The 21839-nt window shown below is 37.8% G+C and overlaps 1 protein-coding gene across 1 annotated transcript; it reads left to right on the top strand.

Annotated features, from left to right (window-relative positions):
- Positions 1-2979: 2979 nt before the first annotated feature.
- LOC114649514 (trace amine-associated receptor 1-like) lies at positions 2980-4369 on the top strand. Its single transcript, XM_028799006.2, has one exon. It carries the CDS (start codon positions 3009-3011, stop codon positions 4038-4040), a length of 1032 nt encoding a protein of 343 aa, XP_028654839.1. The 5' UTR covers positions 2980-3008; the 3' UTR covers positions 4041-4369.
- Positions 4370-21839: the final 17470 nt, after the last annotated feature.

Here is a 21839-nt window from a genome sequence, read left to right as displayed (position 1 = left end):
TATCCAATCACATTTGGTGTTAGAAATATTTGCCTTCTTCCTGCAAAGGAATCAGCAAGCATTCAAGGTGTAATGGCAGCAATTTCTTGTTCAATGTTTCACTGTAATTGCTCCATGGTACAAAACTTGTTCTTGTACACTTTTCCTTTCAGTGCTCCCCAAAGAAAGAAATCTGGAGGTGACAGGTCTGGGGAACGAGGTGGCCATAGTCCCTTGAAAATGACCCAATTGCCAAAAAATGATTCAGTTTGTGCCATGCTGCGAGCTGAAGTGTCACAAGATGCCCCATCTTGGTAGAAATAACCTTCACTGACCTTATAGTCATCCTGCTCATTAACAAATAAGTCGGTGCCATGCCTTACTTGTTCATACATTTATCCAGGAATACTGTGATCTTTATTGTGTTTGGATTGCTTCATTATTAAGTCACTAATACATTAGAATCACCCTGTATTTACAAGACACTTCTATCTTTTTGATAGTAAAAAGTGCAAAGCATCAGCACAGACAGTTTGGAGAACCTTCAGCGTGACTTCAAAAAAACAGAATGAGGCACTGGCTTCAATCCTGACACACCACTTTGAATTGTCTACCTTTAAAAGGTCTATATGCAGTATTTTTTCTGACTTTCAACTGCAATATCAGCATTTCTGTTTTTGTTTTGATGAAATAAATGGTTGTGTGTCTCTGACTGTGCACTTTCTTCTTTGATATCATGGAGGCACGGTGGTGCAGTGATTGGCACTGCTACCACACAGCTCAGGTCACCTTTTTGGCCACATTAATAGGTCCAGTATAGTTGGTAGATGTTTCCCTACCTCTCAAAGGACACTTTAAAGATGATTGAACCATTATAGTCCTGTCAGATCTAGTTCAATCTTCCCCATTGACTTCAATACATTTCACCCAGTTCGGTGAGATTCGCGTGAACATGCAAACACTCCTGTGATTTCTCCGAACTCAAGGTGAACCAAGCACCTTGGAGTTCGCTCATCACTAGTTAGGAGAAAGTTGTTTTAACAAAATGTTTTTTTTTAAGAAAGGAAGCAAGAAAAATCTTAAAATGATAACACAATAATTATGTATACAAATATACAGACAGAGAGAGAGAGAGATTATCTTCACTCTTCACTTTAATTAAAGAGAGGTTCAGCTCTTACAGATTTTATTCTGTTACATTTATCTTTTATAATGGCAGGACTGTCATTAATTTTATATAGTACTTAACGATGGTTTGGAATAATACATTTGACTAGCTACAATACTCATTTCTTCAAACAATACATTATTTTTTGCATAATGTAGGCTTTTTGTTAATTTTTGTTCAAAGAAATATAGGATTTGTGGGCTCATTATTGTTGAAAATTATGCCATCTTATTTTATTATTTCCCTGAAGGCATCTCAAGACAGTTTGAAATACTACTGAGAGACTCTGACTTAATGATTGTGATTAACCTTTGTTTACCATTGGGGCATGTGTGTACCCTAAGGTAAACCAGAAAAACAAGCTTTTACTGTCCTAAACTCTATTGGAGATCTATTTTGTAAAACTTTAACAGGATCAATTTTTGCAGGTAATCACTGTAGCATATAAAGGAATAAAGTCATGACAAAAAACAGAAGCCGAGCTCAAGATAAGGTATGTGCTTATGATTTATTGCTATCATTCTGATTAATTTAAAATAACATCTTTCAAATATACTTTGAATATTGATTTATTATCTAAACTCTAAATTAGTAAAATACCAGTTTTATTTCAAGAGAATTGCTATGTAAATAACATAATTATAAATTAAAAAGTCATTTTTAGCACTTTGAGCATGGGAAAGGTACTATATAAATACAAATTATTATTATTATTATTATTATTATCTTAAAAATCATAAATATTTTAATTTTGACATACTTTCTACTATATTCCCATAACAAAACAGTTGCAGCTTTGTTCCAAACATAAATGTCTTTATAAACAGTCTACCTCAAATGATAAGCTAAAAAAAGCAGATCAAAATATTAAAAACATTACTACATTTAGGTGTACTAAAACAGTGAAATCAATACAAATTTATATATAATGTAGATTGGTTAGTGAAATAAAGCAATTTGTAAGACAATTTGCAAATGAGCTTTGCTTAATAAATAAGTTCTTAGAGCAGTATAATATATTTTGGGGTTGTATGAAGAGCTGTCTTTTTTTGCAGAAATGATGAAATAATTTTAAGTTATTCATAAGATCATTCAATTTAAACTGTCCCCCAGCATGTTTATTATAATTCATTGGTTTGAATAAACAGAAAAAATAAGATGAAAATAAGACAAGAAATAAATGGACAAAAATTTGAAGGTGTAGTCCATGATCATTGCAGTTATAATGTATATTGTACTTATTTTTGATTCTGCAACCTAAACTTGAAAAATGGTAAAATCTTAAAATTAGACTCGGTCACACTTTTCACAATTTTTGATTCTAATGTACTTTGTCATTAGTAAGTTAGATCTAAATGACATGATGCATTTAAATGAAGAATGTATTGACTGTATCCCTTCCACAGTTGATGGAACTACTAATATCCAGTGGGTTATATTATATAATGCATAACTCATCATATCTTCTGAAACCGTTTTCCTGGTGTGGGTCAGGTTAATGTATATAATATGAAAATTACATTGAAATGAATATATCTGCTTGCCTCATTATAACAATATTGCTTTCTGCTTAATTATTTTCTTGTCACTTACGTAAAACACAAAACTTTATATTGAATGTCAAATAATTGTATATATATAGTAAGTATATAGTGTAAGATAGCAACAGTTCTGAAATTTCACAGTAAGTTAAAGATAATATTTAAAGCTAAAAAATTATTTGAAATATCTAGTATTATAAAAAGAGCACCATAATGACCCATGGTTGTGTGGTGTTTTACATGTTTTGTTTTGCTCTGTAAACAGCTTTTTCTTTATATTTTCCTAGACAAAGAATATTCAGCGCCAAGGCTTAAATAAAATGAATGTAAGTGGAATCCCACAAACAGTTCATTTTTGCTATCCATCTGTCAACAACTCATGCCGCAAACAAGTTCTTCCTCTGCAAAACCACATTGTACTATACACAGTGCTGTGGACTACAGTGGCTGTTACTGTTTTTGGAAACCTACTTGTCATCATCTCTATTGCCCATTTCAGACAACTTCATACGCCAACAAATTGCCTGGTCCTTTCCTTGGCTGTCACTGATTTTCTTCTTGGAGGAATTGTAATGCCACCCATTTCTGTTCAGCTAGTTGAAACGTGCTGGTATTTAGGGGACATTTACTGCAAAGTGTACCTTGGTGCAGTAATCATGCTGTGCACAGCTTCAGTTTCTCATTTATCTTTCATATCTATTGATCGATATTTCGCAGTCTGCCATCCTTTAACATATAAAACTAAGATTACTGTGCCTGTTACATTAAATCTGATCTTGTTTTGCTGGACTCTATCTGCTGTTGTTGGGTTTGGAATTATTTTTCTTGAACTAAATTTAAAGGGCATAGAAGACGTTTATCAAAAAGTTAAGTGTGTTGGAAGCTGTATTTTAATGCAAAATGAAGCATCAGGCTTGGTTTCTTCACTTTTTTCATTTTATATACCTGGTTTTGTTATGGTGTGCATTTATTTGAAAATTTTTGCTGTAGCAAGGAGACAGGCCAGGTCTATTAGAGATTTAGGACATCAAAATCAGTCAGCCGAGGAAAAGAAAAAGTTAGCATCAAGGAAAAGAGAAACAAAAGCTGCAAAGACCCTTGCTATCGTTTTGGGAGTCTTTCTTATTTGCTGGAGCCCATTTTTCTTATGCAATGTTATTAATCCTTTAACAAACCACAACGCCCCACAATTTGTAATAGAGACTCTTGCATTTATTGGTTACATGAACTCAACATTTAACCCACTTGTCTATGGTTTCTTTTATAGCTGGTTCAGAAAAGCTCTTAAATTAATAGCAAATGGCAAAATCTTCCAAAATGACTCTTCAAGAACAAAATTATTCTCAGACTAAGTAATTATAATTGTATTTGTATTTAATAGTGTCATGATATCTATTTACTACTATAAGCAAGTTTTATTGATACAAGGTATTTACTTTTTATGTGATAGTGTAGTGAAAACAAAAATATTTTGTTTGAATTTTTTAACTTTGCACGAAAATAGTTGTCAATAAATATATTAATCATCTGGCATACAACATATGTTTCAAAGATGATGTGAGTATGTGGTGCTGTTAATGAAGCTATTTATAGTAAATACAGGTGAAAATAAGTGTATATTTCACAGTATTCTGTTAATTTCATTTCTGTCACAGGAACATTTTGTAAATGCTACAAAATACTACAGATTAATTTTGTAAAGTGTGAAATATGTTTTTTTATAATTAAATATACTAAACAAACAGAAGTCTCTTCAGTAGATTCTTATATAATGAGGAAATTACTTACTGATTTTTTAATTCACCTACTTATGGCACAGCTTGATCACACTTCCACAGCTGGTGATTGTACATCCTCTATATATCTACATGAGTTTTTCTTCAGGTAAGCTACTTATCTCTTGCATTTCAAATATGTGGGTGTCAGGTTACTTTGATGATTAAAAATTGACCCCATCTGGTTGAATGAATATGAAAGAACGAATGAATGAATGAATATCTTCATTGTCATTTCAATACATTAAAAACAGATGCTGTTCAAAACAGCAAGAAATTATAAAAATTACAGAAACGTATAAATATGAAGATTTATAGAAGGGATTCTAAAAGTGGAAAAGCAAAATAAACCTCATATTACACAATTAGGCACTTTTCGCATTCTACTGGTATTCATTGCCTAATTTGTTCCCGTTAAAGTTTCACAGTATGTGCATCATTTAGTGCAGTCGTGGCCTTTGATTAGAATCAATTTTTAACCTATTTGTCTGTGTTTTTATTTTCTTGAAGTGTCTGCCCAAAGGCAGCAGTTCAAACAAAGAATGACCAGTGTGGGATGGATCTTTAATTATGCTCCGGGCTCTTTTCAGGCATTGGGAACTGTACAGATCTTCCAAGGATGGGAGAGGGATTAGATGATCTTCTGGGCAGTGCTGACAACCCTCTGGAGTGCTTTCCTCTCTGATGACGTGCAGCTGGCACACCACACACAAATGCAGTAACACAGTATGCTCTCTATGGAGCAACAGGAGAAGTGCATCGAGTGAAGTGGTTCTTCCTGAGGATCCTCAAGAAGTAAAGTCTCTGCTGTCCCTTCTTTACTAGCTCTGTGGTGTTAATGTTCCTATTCATTTCCTCTTCTAAGTGTACTCCCAGGAACTGGAAGGGGCTGAATATTTGTTTACTTCCGCCTAAAATCGAAAATCAGGTCCTTGGTTTTGGTGGTGTTAAGAACCAGATTGTTGTCTCTGCACCATCCAGACAGCCATTCCACTTTGTCCCGATAAGCAGACTCATTCCCCCACGAGATGAGCCCGACCATGGTGGTTCCATCCACAAATTTGATGATGCTGTTGTTGGAGTGTGTGAGGGTGCAGTCGTGGGTGTAGAAGTTGAAGAGAATGTGGCTCAGCACACAGCCCTCTGGAGAACCAGTGCTGAGGAGATGTGGGGGCCTACTTTTACACTCTTGGAGGGATCAGTGAGGAAGCACATAATTCAGACCAGACAGAGTGAGATAGTCCCAGATATTAAATGCAGAGCTAAAGTCTACAAAGAGCAGCCTAGCGTAACTCCCCTGCTGCTCTAGGTGGGTTAGGACGGTATGGAGAGTTGTGGCTATGGCGTCCTCTGTAGACCTCTTTGCCCTGTAAGCATACTGGTGTGTCTAACCAGGGTGGATGGCTTGAAATGATATGAGTTCAGACCAGTTTCTTAAAACAGTTCATGATAACAGGAGTAAGTGCTACTGGATAATAATCATTCAGGCTGCTGATGGTTATATGCATGAGTAGGCCTTGTGATGCACTAGTGCTGTGTTTAGAATTGATTGCAACTATTGCAACTAATAAGTGAGGAAAAAGGTGGTCATGAGACTGACCAAGAAATCAATGCAGAAGTAGTTTTGTGAATATTACACCAGACCATGGTGATAAAGCAGGAGTTAAATCCTCTAGCAAACCTTTGATGTAGCAGCCAATTTAAATATCCATTTTCACAAACTCTGGGTAGTGACCAAAATAACTTTTTGAGCCCACACCTAGACATATGGCAGGGAGCTCAGCCAACATGGAGGACCTTAGAGTAGAACCATTGCTCAATTGAGATGGGCCAGCTGAGGTGGTTTGGACATGTAGTTAGAATGTGCTGTTGGCATCACCCATAAAAGGTGTTTTAGGCCTGGCCAACTGGTAAAACGAACAAGATTCTGACCCAGGAAGTGCTGGAGAGATTATATCTCCCAGCTGGCTTGGGATTCCCTGTGAATTCTCCAAGAGGTATTGAACTATGCTGCTGAGGATAGGGTTGACTGCTCAGGCCAGTCTAGCATGTTACTAACAACATCCTAATTAGGACAAGTGATAATGATGAATGATAGTATCTCGTTTTGGAGTTAAAACAAGTGATATTATTTTAATGAGTTGCTATGTGCCTCATGCAATTTCATCATAATAATATCCTTTGGTTTTAAATTTTTAAAAGCTTTTATTCCAGTATACAATTTTTCACTATTAAAAATCATTTTACATATGGCAGCAAAGTATTAAGAGAATCAAACAAAATTACAAGACTTATTCTGTCTCAGCTTTGATATCCTAAAAAAAACACTATTTGACTCTGTGAGAAAACTTACCACAAGAACAAGGAATTAAAGAATTATTTGGCATGAATGACAAGGAACATAACAATAATACTCTCAGTATATTCAAATATTGCAGGATCTTCATATTGAAAGACAATAATAATTAATGTTTGTGAGCAACATAGTTTAATTGTAGTTAATTAACCTCCTTAGGGTTAGACCTGAGCGTCCCTCTGGCTATGAAAACAGTGTTAAAAGCGTTAGTTCTGAGTGTAACTCAGGCAACCAACTATATAGACATGTCTTACATAAGCAGTAGATCTGAGGATTACTCTGGCTATAAAAGTACTAAAAGCATTAGTCCTGAGCATTACTCAGGGAATGGTATAGGTGTGTTTATGTACACGTCCAGCCCAATGTCAAAAATTATAGTACCTCTCCAGCCTAAGATTCATTTAGCAGGAGAGGAGAACAAAGTATAGTTAAACTATACAAGCTAAACTAAACTAAACTAAACTAAACTAATCTATACAAAAATAAACAGCTATGTTCAGTTATGATGCTGTGTCCAAATATGCTTTGATCTGAGCTGTCACTCAGGGCTACTGACAACCTAGTGTTTGGTGGTGGTGAACCAGCAAAATTTTCAAAAAAGTGATTTTACGGTGGGGTTTAGCAAACAGGGGGATGCCTCCTAATGAGAAGAAGAGGTTCAGTAGCAGTGTGACAATTAGCCATGGCAAGGTTTGGGTCAGCCACCTGTTTATTATTTCCTGGCTGCAAAATTGAAATAAGTGATAGCACTGATGTGCACAAATTGGAGTCCAAAACAGAACTGAAGGGATAGGGGAAAGGTGGAGGCATTTAAAGGCCAGTATAGGAAGTGATGTCAAAGGGCTCAGGCCCGGAAATGACATCAAAGGGGCCATAACCGGAAGGGTCTTCATCCATAGGTTTGGACCCGAAAGTGACGTCAACAGGGTCAGGCAGAATTTCCTGTGAACGGTCTGTAGAAAAGCGAGGAAAAACAGTCAGTACACTCTGCCACATCCTGGTCTGGCTCGGAATGGCTCTCATTCAAGCCGTTTAACTGCCTCCAATGCACACGTGTGTGACAATATATATAATAATAATAATAATAATTCATTACATTTATATAGCGCTTTTCTCAGTACTATACAGTATATATATATATATACTGTGGAGAAAAAGCGACAGAGAGAACACGTTAAGGGTTGGGGAATCATCCCCATATAATCACCGAAGCCAAGGAGATCAGCAAAGGTCTGATAATGAGGTTTAAAATAATAACCAAAACACAAGGTACATGTTGGTCAAACATGTAAATAAGAGTTTCATTATAATTGATACATATGACAATAAATATGAATTGATCTCATTTAACATTACTACATTACACTTTATAAAAGCTTTAGATTTTTGAAAGCATCAAAGGCATTATAAAAATGTACTGAGAAAACTGAACCATTAACATGAGGTAGAACAATGGAGAAGGAGAAAGAGTTTGGGAGCACCTCAGCACCACCCTGGAATGCTTGGTTTTTTTACGGTGGCTGAAGTGCCAATACTGCCACCAACCGCCAAGTTTTCCAAGATGCAGATTAACATCACACCCAGGACAGAGCAATTATGAAAGCTCTGAGTCTAGGGATCTGCGCCAGCAATCAAAAGGCTGCCAGTCTGAATCCCATAAATGTCAGAAGTGCCACAACACAATAGTAAATTTTATACTTCATTTTATACTGAGGATTTGTTGTTAAGTGATTAAAAGTAATTAATAATTTTCATTTTCCTAAGTGGAAGAATATGTGCTCAATTTAAATTGTATTTATATGAATATACGTATATGTCTCTATTTATGGTTTATTTTCAGGTCTGTTAACATTAAATCCTATCACTAGCAAAATATACTTTGTTTTGTAATAATAAATAATGAACTGGGTTTTATATATGTTACAGTTTCATAATATTTTATTTTCTTTAAGTTTTAACCAAAGCTTTGTCTCACATACTCACAAGTGAGGAGGGTGTGTTAAGATGATGGAAAGAGTACTTTGAGAGTCTCATGAATGAAGAGAATGAGAGAGAGAGAAGGTTGGATGATGTGGACATATTGAATCAGGAAGTGCAATGGATTAGCAAGGAGGAATTAAGGACTGCTATGAAGAGGATGAAGAATGGAAAGGTCATTGGTCCAGATGACATACCTGTGGAAGCATGAAGGTGTTTAGGAGAAATGACAGTGGAGTTTTTAACCAGATTGTTTAATGTAATCTTGGAAAGTGAGAAGATGCCTGAGGAGTGAAGAAGAAGTGTACTGGTACCAATTTTTTAAGAATAAGGGGGCTGTACTGAGCTATAGTAACTACAAGGGGATACACAGCATGAAGTTATGGGAAAGAGTTGGAAGCTAGGTTAAGAAGGGAGGAGATGATTAGTGAGCAGCAGTATGGTTTCATGCCAAGAAAGAGCATAATAGATGTGATGCGATGCTTGCTCTGAGGATGTTGATGGAGAAGTACAGTAATCCCTCCTCCATCGCGGGGGTTGCATTCCAGAGCCACCCGCGAAATAAGAAAATCCGCGAAGTAGAAACCATATGTTTATATGGTTATTTTTATATTGTCATGCTTGGGTCACAGATTTGCGCAGAAACACAGGAGGTTGTAGAGAGACAGGAACGTTATTCAAACACTGCAAACAAACATTTGTCTCTTTTTCAAAAGTTTAAACTGTGCTCCATGACAAGACAGAGATGACAGTTCCGTCTCACAATTAAAAGAATGCAAACATATCTTCCTCTGCAAAGGAGTGCGAGTCAGGAGCAGAGCATGTCAGAGACAGAGACAGAGACAAAAGCAAACAAATCAATAGGGCTGTTTGGCTTTTAAGTATGCGAAGCACCGCGGCACAAAGCTGTTGAAGGCGGCAGCTCACACCCCCTCTGTCAGGAGCAGAGAGAGAGAGAGAAAGAGAGAGAGAGACAGATAAAAACAAACTGAAAAATCAATACGTGCCGTTTGAGCTTTTAAGTATGCGAAGCACTGTGCAGCATGTCGATTCACGAAGCAGCTGCACAGAAGGTAGCCAACGTGAAGATAATCTTTCAGCATTTTTAGACAAGCGTCCGTATCGTCTAGGTGTGCGAACAGCCCCCCTGCTCAATCCCCCTATGTCAGGATCAGAAAAAGTCAGTGCAAGAGAGAGAGAGAGAGAGAGAAAAGTAAGCTGGGTAGCTTCTCAGCCATCTGCCAATAGCGTCCCTTGTATGAAATCAACTGGGCAAACCAACTGAGGAAGCATGTACAAGAAATTAAAAGATCCATTGTCCGCAGAAATCCGCGAACCAGCAAAAAATCCGCGATATATATTTAAATATGCTTACATATAAAATCCGCGATGGAGTGAAGCCGCGAAAGGCGAAGCGCGATATAGCGAGGGATTACTGTATACAGAAAGAATTGCATTGTGCCTTTGTGGCCTGGAGAAAGCATATGACAGGGTGCTTCAAGAGTAGTTGTGGCATTGTATGAGGAAGACAGGAGTGGCAGAGAAGTATGTAAGTGGTACAGGATATGTACTAGGGAAATGTGAGAGTGGTGAGGTCTGCTGTAGGAGTAGCGGATGCATTCAACGTGGAGATGGGAATACATCAGGGATCAGCTCTGAGCCCTTTCTTATTTGCAATGGTGATGGACAGGTTGACAGACGAGATTAGACAGGAGTCCCCGTAGACTATGATGTTTGCTGATGACATTGTGATCTGTAATGAGAGTAGGGAGCAGGTTGAGGAAACACTGGAGAGGTGGAGATATGCTCTACAGAGAAGAGGAATGAAGGTCAGTAGGAACAAGTCAGAATACATGTGTGTGAATGAGAGGGAGGTCAGTGGAATTGTGAGGATGCAGGGAGTAGAGTTGACGAAGGTGGATGAGTTTAAATATTTGGGGTCAACAGTACAGAGTAATGGGGATTGTGGAAGAGAGATGAAAAAGAGAGTGCAGGCAGGGTGGAATGGGTGGAGAAGAGTGTCAGGAGTAATTTGTGACAGACAGTTATCAGCAAGAATGAAAGGGAAGATCTACAGGACGGTAGTGAGACCAGCTTTGTTATATGGTTTGGAGACAGTGGTACTGACCAAAAAGCAGGAGGCAGAGTTAAAGATGCTAAGATTTGCACTGGGTGTGATGAGGATGGACAGGATTAGAAACAAGTACATTAGAGGGTCCACTGAGGTTGGGTGGTTGGGAGACAAAGTCAGAAAGATGAGATTGCATTGGTTTGGACATGTACAGAGGAGAGATGCTGAGTACATTGGGAAAAGGTTGTTAACAACAGAACTGCCAAGTAAGGAGGAAGGCCTAAGAGAAGGTTTATGGATGTAGTGAGAGAGGACATGCAGGTGATGGGTGTGACAGAAGAAGATGTAGAGGACAGGAATATATGGAATAAGATGATCTGCTGTGGCAACCCCTAACGGGAGCAGCAGAAAGAAGAAGATGAGTTAAATGTGGTTTAATACAAAATGTTTAGGTTTAGTTTCATCACTCTTCACTTTTTATTTATCTGGATTTTGTCATGATTTGTATTTATCTAAATATATTTAGTGTAAAGTAAAGACAAGACAGGTTTATTACAGATACAGTGCAGCAGAACCAGTCAGGCAAGTAAAAGTGAAATGCAGCATCAAGAAGTAGAAAAAGAAAAGCTGTAAAAACATTAGCCATTGTTATGGGGGTGTTTCTTTTAGGCTGGGCTTGTTGTGCAGCATAATTAGTTCTGTTCTAAACCAGCTAGCTCCTGAGATTCTAATAACAGCTCTAGCCTTCTTTGGTTACATGAACTCAACATTTAATCCACTTGTCTATGGTTTCTTTTATAGCTGGTTTAGAAAAGCCCCTAAATTATTAGCAAGTGGAAAAATCTTTCAGAATGATTCTTCCAGAACAAAACTATATAATTAATAAATATTTTCTTAATTAATGTATAATAAGCATTGCCTTGAAGATACATTTATTCAAAATTGTAAACACACCAAAATAAAACATAGATTTGAACCAATATTAAACTTATCAGTCTTTTCCTATTATCTTGTGAAGATGTCATGTAATGTATACTTTTGTGTCCTATGTCAGCATAAAATCAGCTCTTTGTTTATGTCTGCTTCTTTTGTGTAACACACAGAATAATAAAAGGTAGATGCATACTGCATGGTAGCTCCTCTATCAGGTGGCTCTCATGAATTTCTCTCTGTGAGGCTTTGTTCATGGTTCTGTTGAGGATACTTTACCATTGTTGTAGCCTCTCTACCAAAGACTAGTGGCTTAGGATCAAAGCCATTCTACACTTTACAATTTAATATGAAATATTTTTGGTTTTCACTGACTCAGTTGTTCTTGCACTCTATTGTTTATAAATGTAATTTGATAGATTGAATATTCTTATTGTGATAATAATAATAATAATAATTTACTTTATTTGCCATACACAATATCCTATATTAGGAATTTGTTATTTTTCACATACCTCAGCTTATTCTCCAGAGACACACAAAGTTTGGGGTCAGAGCGCAGCATCAGCTATTTGTACAGTGCCCCCGAAGAAGTTGCAGGTTAAGGGCCTTGCTCAAAGGCCAAATAGAGTAGCATTCACATATCGAATACCCTGTCACCATCCCCCCATTCTTGAAGTGAATGTCATTGTATTGTGCTGTGTGAAACTCCAAAGGTACTACCATGCATCCCTGCTCTTTGATCACTGAATGTCACTGTAGCACACTGCTTGAAAGTCTAGGGGGACAAACCACCCACCACTCGTCGTTAGAAACTCTGAGGGGGACTGACCCCCCAACAAATGTGAGCAGATTGCAGGGCTGGAAGCTCCTGCTACCCGCTCTGCAGTAGTAAAAAACACAGATTACTAGCACATATCTATTTATATATATATATATATATATATATATATATATATATATATATATATATATCAGTGGCAGACCGTCAGGGTCTGCAAGGCATTCTCTGCTGGCCTAAAAAAATATCCGAATCACAAATTGATGTTAATTATATTTTGTCCATGAATACTTATTTAATAATTCCAAATAGTCTGTCTACTTCCTTTCATAGCTTTTCCGATGGTTGTGCTGCTTCCAGACATGTATTTTCGTATTAAAGCATTTAACCAATCACATTTCAGCTATCATTTGTTGCCAGGCAGGGTCAAAGTCAATGAAGTCTGCCCGGAGGCCTTCACAATCCGTTCTGCAGGCCCTCTAACACAAAATAAATGTCGATTAAACTGTTGCTTCAATCAATCAGATTTTGAGTTGGTGTTACTAGGGCCCTCTAGCAGGCGTACGGCAACGTCACCGTATTCAGACCCGTTGATTGGATAGGATGGTGTAAGTATGCCATGGATGATTTTGCAGGAAAATCTCCCACTGATCTCCTTGACTTCTTTCATCAGAGAGCATGGGGCAGCTGTACACATTGGTATGTTTGGCGGTGACCATTCCCGTGTCCACTGCTTCTGTCGAGCGGACATTTTCAGCCCTAAAACGAATTAAAACTTATGCCAGAAATACGACAGGGCAGTTCGACTTTCAGCATTAGCTTCGATGGCGATAGAAAGGGACTTCGTGATGGAACTGAAGTGCATGGATAATGTGCTAGTAATTGAACTGTTTTTGAGGAAAGAGAGGAGGATGGATTTTGTTTACAAATAATCCGAATTTTTGGTGAGTAAAATGTTGCGATTTTCCTAAATAATATTGCAGGTTTATGAGTTATTATTGATGTTTTTTATGTGTGTTGCGGCTGTAGCTGCAGTAGAAAGGAACTTGTTCACCCCTGGTTTGTCTATTCAATAAAGGCATTTATTGTGGCTACAGGAGTTATCTATCTGTGATGCAATGGCTCTTTATACTGTATTTCTGCATATTAAGATGGTTTTTATAACCATAAATTAGTTTTTGAGGGGCGGGTTGATTCAGACGGAGCACTACTGAAGGCCTAGGTGTGAAATGCACGGTCCGCCACTGATTATATATATATATATATATATATATATTCACTTCAGGCACTGAAAACATTATCTACTTGCTAATTAATGCAGACTTATGAAGTATTATTGTGCCCACCAGTCTGTTCCCTGTAACATGACATAAAACAATTTCTCAGTTTTTTTAGCCTAAAAATGCACACATTTTTTTAGTGTTCAAATATTAAATATATATACAATTTTTGTTTTTGTAGCTGGCTTTATGGCGGTCTGATGAAAGGGAAATTTGGGTCTGGAAATCCCCTAGTGTATATTATTTATCCATCCATTTTCCAAATCCAGTTCACCGTCGTGAGTATATTGGAGCCTATCCCAGGAAGCATCGGGTTCAAGGCTGGATCAATCTGTTTCAATTATTCTTGTATTCATGTTACATTTCCACAGGATGTTAATTGGCAATTCCATATTGGTTCCTATATGTCTACAGTATGTGTGTATGAGCATGGGACCTGTTACGGACTTGTTATTCTTACAGTTAGTCCATTTATAGTGCTAACTATAATAGCAAGGATAATGTAAATAGTAAGGTGGAAAAATTTAATATTAAGGTGAGAGCTGCTGTTGACATAGTTGTAACTAAAAAGACAGTTAAAAAATCTTCTAGCATTGTTATACCATGGAAGGCCCAAAGAGTGTCTGATTTAAAGAGAACATGCCGTAGAGCTGAGCGTAAATGGAGGAAAACTAAACTAACTATCCACTATGAAATAGTGAAGGTTAAAATAACAGAATACAATAACACAGTCCATCTTGAGAGGCGCTGCTATTTCTCTAACATTATAAATAACAATGCTAGTAATCCCAGAGTCTTATTCTCTACGATTGATCGTCTGCTAAACCCAGGTAATGCAAAGGAATGCCTCCTAAGTACTTCCAGTAAAACCTGTGAGGGTATTGCTGTATTTTTCAATCAAAAAATTAATGATATTAGAAATAATATAGTATATCTCCCCAGCACTGCAAATCCTCCTAAGCCCCAGTACTCCGTTATAAACAAATTAAATTCTTTCAACAGGATAGATTTACCTGATTTACATAAAATAATTTCTCAATTGAGACCCTCCACCTGCGTCCTTGACCCAATACCAACAAGTTTTTTCAAAGAAGTATCGGGCATGCTAATTGATAGTATTCTTGACATTGTAAACTCATCATTAGATACGGGGGTTTTCCCAGACTGTCTTAAGACTGCTGTAGTTAAACCCCTACTCAAGAAAAATAATCTTGACCCCTCTGCTTTTGAAAATTTTAGATCCATTTCTAACCTGCCTTTCTTAAGTAAAATTTTAGAGAAGGCAGTCATTATGCAGTTAAATGACCATCTCAATAAACATGCTATTCTTGATAAATTTCAGTCAGGGTTTAGAACAAATCACAGCACAGAAACTACACTCGTTAAAGTAGTAAATGACTTGCGGGTAAATGCAGACAGAGGCCATTTATGGAAATGTTGTTATGGTCCACAGAGGGACTTTTTCATAAAATAATTTAACGGTCAGTCAGTAATTCAAATCCTGTAACTCCATGTGTTTTTGTGAGCTGGACAGGAAGGAATCAGCTCTTTGTTAATATCACCCTAATCTCCAGTGTTTCACTAACTACCCAGGCTGAATGTCTTTGCCCATCAAGTGAGAATGAAAGAGGTGGCGAAGCCCGACTCTGGAGATACAGCTGAGTCTGATGGCATTGGCTAAAGGGTGCTGAAGATATGTACAAATCAGGACTGTGGGACATTTCCATGTCTTTTTCTGTCAAGCCAAAGTTAGTGCCAAAGCTATTAAATATTCTTGGATATTACTACTGCCTAAAAGTGGATACTCTGGATCCATTAATTATTACAGATCACTAGTTTTCAGTTCTCACATCATGAAAATCTTAGAGAGGCTTATGACCTCTGGTTGCAAACTACATTGATCCGTTTTAGTTTTCCTACAACTCATATATAGAGGAACCTTCTCTCCACTGTAATTTCTTCTCCCCGGATGAACCCAGCACTACAGTCAAGATGATATTATTTGATTTTGTTAATGCCTTTCACACTTTTTAGCCGCTCTAATTTGAAAAAAATCTTAAGGCAGTGCTGACAGGTGAGTTTGTGATTAGTGATAACCTAAACAGCTTTATACCTGTCGTTTACATTCCCAAGGAAATCTGCAGTATTTTTATTAAAAATGTGACAGATTGCATATTTTCCACACAAAGACACATCAAAATGCATGATCATATACATTACAGTACTACCTATTTTTTCTGCAGAGGAAAACTCACTACATTAAAAGTTGCCACTGCCTACCCCAGCTCCCTCCCGCCATTACCTAACTGAGGAGATGCACATTTTATTGATTTTTTATTTCTTCACTAGACATCTTTATTTAAATTCTAAATGAAAGGGAGATGCATGCACAATTGAGGCAGACAGGGAGCAAACACATTTCTTTTTGTGCTGTTAAAAAGAAACTTTTTTTTTTTGTGTAGCTGGCAGAAATTTTCCTGGAAGCAAAAACACAACTTATTTTGCCATTTTTTTGCAAAGCAAAATGCTACATTTCCTGTGAATTCAACTTTTTCCAAAGTATTTTCCTCATCTCTATTTGTGAAGTATTAGAACTATGCATCAGAGATGGGGTTCAGCAGCACAGGAGAACTTTAGAGAGCCATTGCATCTGCCTTTCTCTTCACCCTATGCACAAATGATTTCACATAAAAATCTAGTTGATCTACAGATAATCTTAGGAAACCTCTTCATTGTAGGCTACTTCTTCAATTGAGATAAATAAAAGAATAGAAATTTGTTAAGCTGGTGAGGAGGAGTATAGGAGTTTCTTGTGCTGAAGGGAGAAGCACAACATTACCAAAATTAATATTTTAAAGGAGGACCTCTGGTACTTCCTTGGGCCATCTGACATGAATTGTTTTTATGATGCAAGAAGTGAAGAGCTCGGGCCTTAAAATGTGGGAGACAAGCTCATTGGGATGTTTTACCAATGGCTAGTGCACTGCTCTACACAATGATTTGCTCTTTGAATAAACGCAGCTGAAGACATAACAGATTTATAGAGAAGGCCTACTGGATTGCAAGAGTGACCTCAGACTCACAGGAAGCAGTGGCGGAAATGAAAATGATGGCAAAATTAGAGGGTACCATTACACCATAACACAATATCTGGAGCAGTTTTAATCATTGGCGTATTGTGCCATTTTGTAGATGTGATATTGGGCCTTTTTTCTGCCTATAGCTGTCAGTCTACATAATGTCTTTGCCTGTCATGCCCAAATTCATTGTAACCAGTTACTGTATAACAGACACTGTGAAATGCTAACAATATTTTTAGTGACACTATACATTGATTTTTGCATGCCTATGAACAGTATATAAATAATGTACTCTGTGTCTATTGTATCCATAGTACAGTGTCACGTACTTGTAAAATATACTACCTTGCACTTTGTGTTTACTGTCTTGCATTATTTCTCTGTTGATTTTCTGTTCTGTTGTTGCTGAAACATATGATGCTTCTCCTGGGTTGCAATAAAGCTTTGTCTGGTAAATCTGAATACACATCTCACAGTTACTTCCATTTAAGCCATTAACTATACATCTTGTAACACACAAAAGAACAAAAGTTTATCAAACAGGCTTTGTATGCAGAATGACAATACTTGCAAAAGTATCTAGCCATTTCATACATTGTTCTATTCTGAATAATCCAACAGTGACTTTAAAATTTTATATTTTAACCCCAATTTAAATACTCAAACCAAAGACCTTTAAAGACATATCCGCAAAAATGAAAATAAATAAATCATACTAATTTATTTTCTGTTTATTCTCATGAAGTACACTTTGAATTAAAAGCTCAGCATGCTCTACATTAATTACAAAACAGTACAGTTAGAAAATAAAACAAAAAAGATAGTACTAAACAACAAACATTTCTGGCAATGCATAGAAAGAAACATATACCCACATATATTTTTACTTTCTCGTATACAAAGTATTGGGGAAAGTATTGGAATCCTCCAAAAATTCCATTTCGAGATTTTGATGAACCTCAACATTTTAGACTTCCCTGAGTCCGAAATACCATTTTTGGAATTATGTGTGTGTGCATGTGTTGGTGTGTGTGTGTATGTAAACACGATAACTTGAGTACACTTTCACTTAAGTCAACCAAATTTTGCATACAAGTATTAGGTACAAAACATAGATTTCTGTAAACTTTTGGGCTATTTTTGTTAACCGGAAGTGGGACTTTACCTTTCATTCATGCAGCTGCAAAGTCCGATTTATTTAACTTTCTTTTATAATAATTGTTCAATATATTATTATTTTGATTTGATTTGTTGTTGATGGTTCTTTAATGTACATACTGTAATATAAAATTATAGTATTGTCTTGCGGTTTACTCCTCAAATATCCATCCCCATATCTGATTATACAAGAAATACAAATAAAACGGTCCAAAAATTATTGAAACATTTTTATACTAATACTAAAAGATGGCAGAAGCACACAGCAGAGAAACAGTTGCTCCAAGCTTCAGTGCATCTGGAAAGGCCTCAAAGACCTATAGAAGATGATTCAGAATCAGAATCAGAATCAGCTTTATTGGCCAAGTATATGTACACATACAAGGAATTGGACTCCGGTTTTACCTAGTATTGTCCCTGATGCTGTGAGATTGACTTAAGTGTTCATGAGAGTGATGGCCTGAGGAAAGAAACTGTTCACATGTCTGGTAGTTTTGGCGTACAGTGCTCTGTAGCGCCTACCAGAGGGAAGAAGTTGAAAAAGGTTGTAACCAGGATGTGATGGGTCTGCAATGATGTTTTCTGCCCGTTTCCTGACTCGAGATCTGTATAAGTCTTGAATGGAGGGCAGATCAACACCATTGATTTTTTCTGCAATCCTGACTGTCCATTGAAGTCTGTTCCTGTCCTGTTTTGTGGCTGAGCCAAACCAGACTGTGACAGATGAACAGAGAACAGACTGGATTACTGCAGAGTAAAATTGGATGAGCAGCTCCTGAGACAGGTTGAACTTCCTGAGCTGGCGCAGGAAGTACAACCTCTGCTGGGCCTTTTTAACAATTGTGTTTATGTTTACTTCCCACTTTAGGTCCTGGGAAATTGTGGATCCCAGAAACCTAAAGTTTTCCACAGCAGACACAATGCTGTTGAGTAGTGTGAGAGGGGGCAGCACTGGGGGGCTCCTCCTGAAGTCCACTGTCATCTCCACAGTTTTAAGCTTGTTCAGCTCCAGGTTGTTTTGACCGCACCAGAGGGCCAGCTGTTCGACCTCTTGTCTGTATACAGACTCATCACTGTCCTTGATGAGGCTAATGACTGTCATATCATCTGCGAACTTCAGGATTTTAACAGACGGGTCTCTTGAGGTGCAGTCATTTGTGTAGAGGGAGAAGAGCAGAGGAGAGAGGACACATCCCTGGGGGGTGCCAGTTCACTGTTCATGTGCTGGATGTGATTTTTCCCAGTCTCACTTGCTACTTCCTATCTGTCAGGAAGTTTTTGATCCACTGGGAGATGGGAGCTGGTACAGTGAGCCAAGTGAGTTTGGTGTGGAGGACTTCTGGAATGATAGTATTGAACGCCGAGCTGAAGTCCACAAACAGGATCCTAGCATATGTCCCTGGAGAGTCGAGATGTTGCAGGATGTAGTGCAGTCCCATGTTGATTGCATCATCCACTGACCTGTTTGCTCGGTAAGCAAACTGTAGGGGGTCAAGCAGGGGGTCTGTAATGTCCTTCAGGTAGGTCAACACCAGTCTTTCAAAGGATTTCATGACCACAGACGTCAGGGCGACTGGCCTGTAGTCATTTAACCCTGCGATGGAGGTTTTCTTTGGAACCGGGATAATTGTGGAACGCTTAAGGCAGGAGGGAACTTCACATAGCTCCAGGGATCTGTTGAAGATCTGTGTAAATATGGGGGCCAGCTGATCAGCACAGACTTTAAGACAGGAGGGTGACACACCATCTGGACCTGGTGCCTTCCTGATCTTCTGTCTCCTGAAGAGCTGACTCACGTCCCCTTCACAGATCCTGAGTGCAGGTATGGTGTCAGTGGGGAGGGGCAGGGGCTTGGTAGTGAGTGCTGGGAGTGTATTTTGATTGGCGTGGGTGAGAAGTGTGAAAGAGGGATTATCAAACCTGCAGTAGAACAAATTCAGGTCGTTGGCCAGTTGATGGTTCTCTTCAGTATGGGGGGATGGTTTCCTGTAGTTGGTGATGTCTTTCAAACCTCTCCACACTGATGCAGGGTCGTTGGCTGTAAACCTATTTTCCAGCTTTTCAGTGTAGCACCTCTTTGCTACTCTGATCTCCTTTGTCAGTGTGTTTCTGGCCTGATTATACAGGATTCTGTCCCCACTTCTGTAGGCCTTCTCCTTAGCCTGACGAAGCTGCCTGAGTTTTGTAGTAAACCAGGGTTTGTTGTTGTTGTATGTGCGGAAAGATTTCATGGGCACACACATATCCTCACAAAAACTGACGTAGGATGTCACAGTGTCAGTAAGCTCATCCAGGTCTGTCGCTGCAGACTCAAAAACACTCCAACCAGTACAGTCAAATCAGGCTTGTAGTTCCAGCTTTGCCTCGTTGGTCCATCTCTTCACCGTTTTCACCACAGGCTTCAACAGCTTTCGGCATGTAATAAGAATTTCGCAGAAATAAAGCACACTTATAAAGGGTTCAAGAGACCTCTGCTGCCTCTGTCTCTTCTGCCGAATGCCATGTTCTAAGCCTGGTTGTGTTTTTTACCTGCTCTCACCTGCAAAGCAGATTGGCCACAGCATTGCCAGGGAGAGAAGACCATTTCCAGATGACCATTATCCTTTTCAGCCTAATTCATTCAGCTATTCTACCATCTACAGTATATTGACCAGAATTTTAAATTTTCGATTTCTAAACACAAGACGTTCTTATCTTGTTTACCTGGAACATGTTTTACGGACATTGCAAAGAAGGCCTTGGCAGTTTTTTTGAAATGTACTGGATCATAGACATTATGACTGTGGTGATGTATGCTGACTTGAATGACATTGAACATTGCTAGTCAGAAGTGCCGAAGAAAGAGTTTGCATCACTCATTCAAGGAATCAAGGAGGACAGGACCCTAACAACTAAAATCTTCATCTCTGGACCCCCGCCTATGATAAGAAGATCCAACAACAGTGGCATTTATCCCTTAACAACTGGCTAATATCCTTCCATAAAGGGCACAATATCAGCTTCTTTGACAACTGGGACCTATTCTGAGAGAGAGTTTATGCTGATACAAACAATATGGACTGCATCAAATTAGATTCTGCACCTAGTTGCTCTCCACAAATGCTGTAAAGGTAATACGTAGTTTGTGACTAAAGCAATATGCAGAATGATAGCCAGGATATTGTAGCAAAATGTTACAGTGCTTATAAAAAGTATTCACTCCACAGAGGTTTTACACATTTTATTGTAATACAACACTGAATCCCATCAACTATTTGAGGAGTTGGTCACTTGATCAGTTAATCATTGATCAGTTATTTTGTGTTTTATATTTATAATTAACTTAGACTACTTTGCTGAGATCTGTTTTCACTTTGACATTAAAAGTCTTTTTTTGATGATCAGCGCTATCAAATTAAATCACTGTGATTAAAACATCTTCTGTGATTCAATGTTGTTTAATAATACAATGTGAAATTTTCAAGAAAGTTATTACTTTAGCCACTGCAATGTATGAGGTCAATTTAGCAAGGCTTAAGTTGAAAATACCAATAATTAAATAAACAATGTGGAAGGAAAACAACAGGCTTAATAATTTGACTTTGAAAATCAGTGTTTTGTTTTTTTTAGATTTTTTTTTTGTGTTTATAATTCTGCATGCAGGATTGAGACACTGGACAGAATTCTGACTTAACACCAAAGTGTCTTATCTTCTCATTAGAGCATCTTTCCTTTTATACGCTTTACCATCACACAATGCCACG

Source organism: Erpetoichthys calabaricus, chromosome 3, assembly GCF_900747795.2.
Source record: "Erpetoichthys calabaricus chromosome 3, fErpCal1.3, whole genome shotgun sequence".
NCBI classification, from domain to species: Eukaryota; Metazoa; Chordata; class Cladistia; order Polypteriformes; family Polypteridae; genus Erpetoichthys; species Erpetoichthys calabaricus.
Note: the sequence above shows the minus strand (reverse complement) of the source record. Positions and strands in the feature narration are given on the sequence as shown.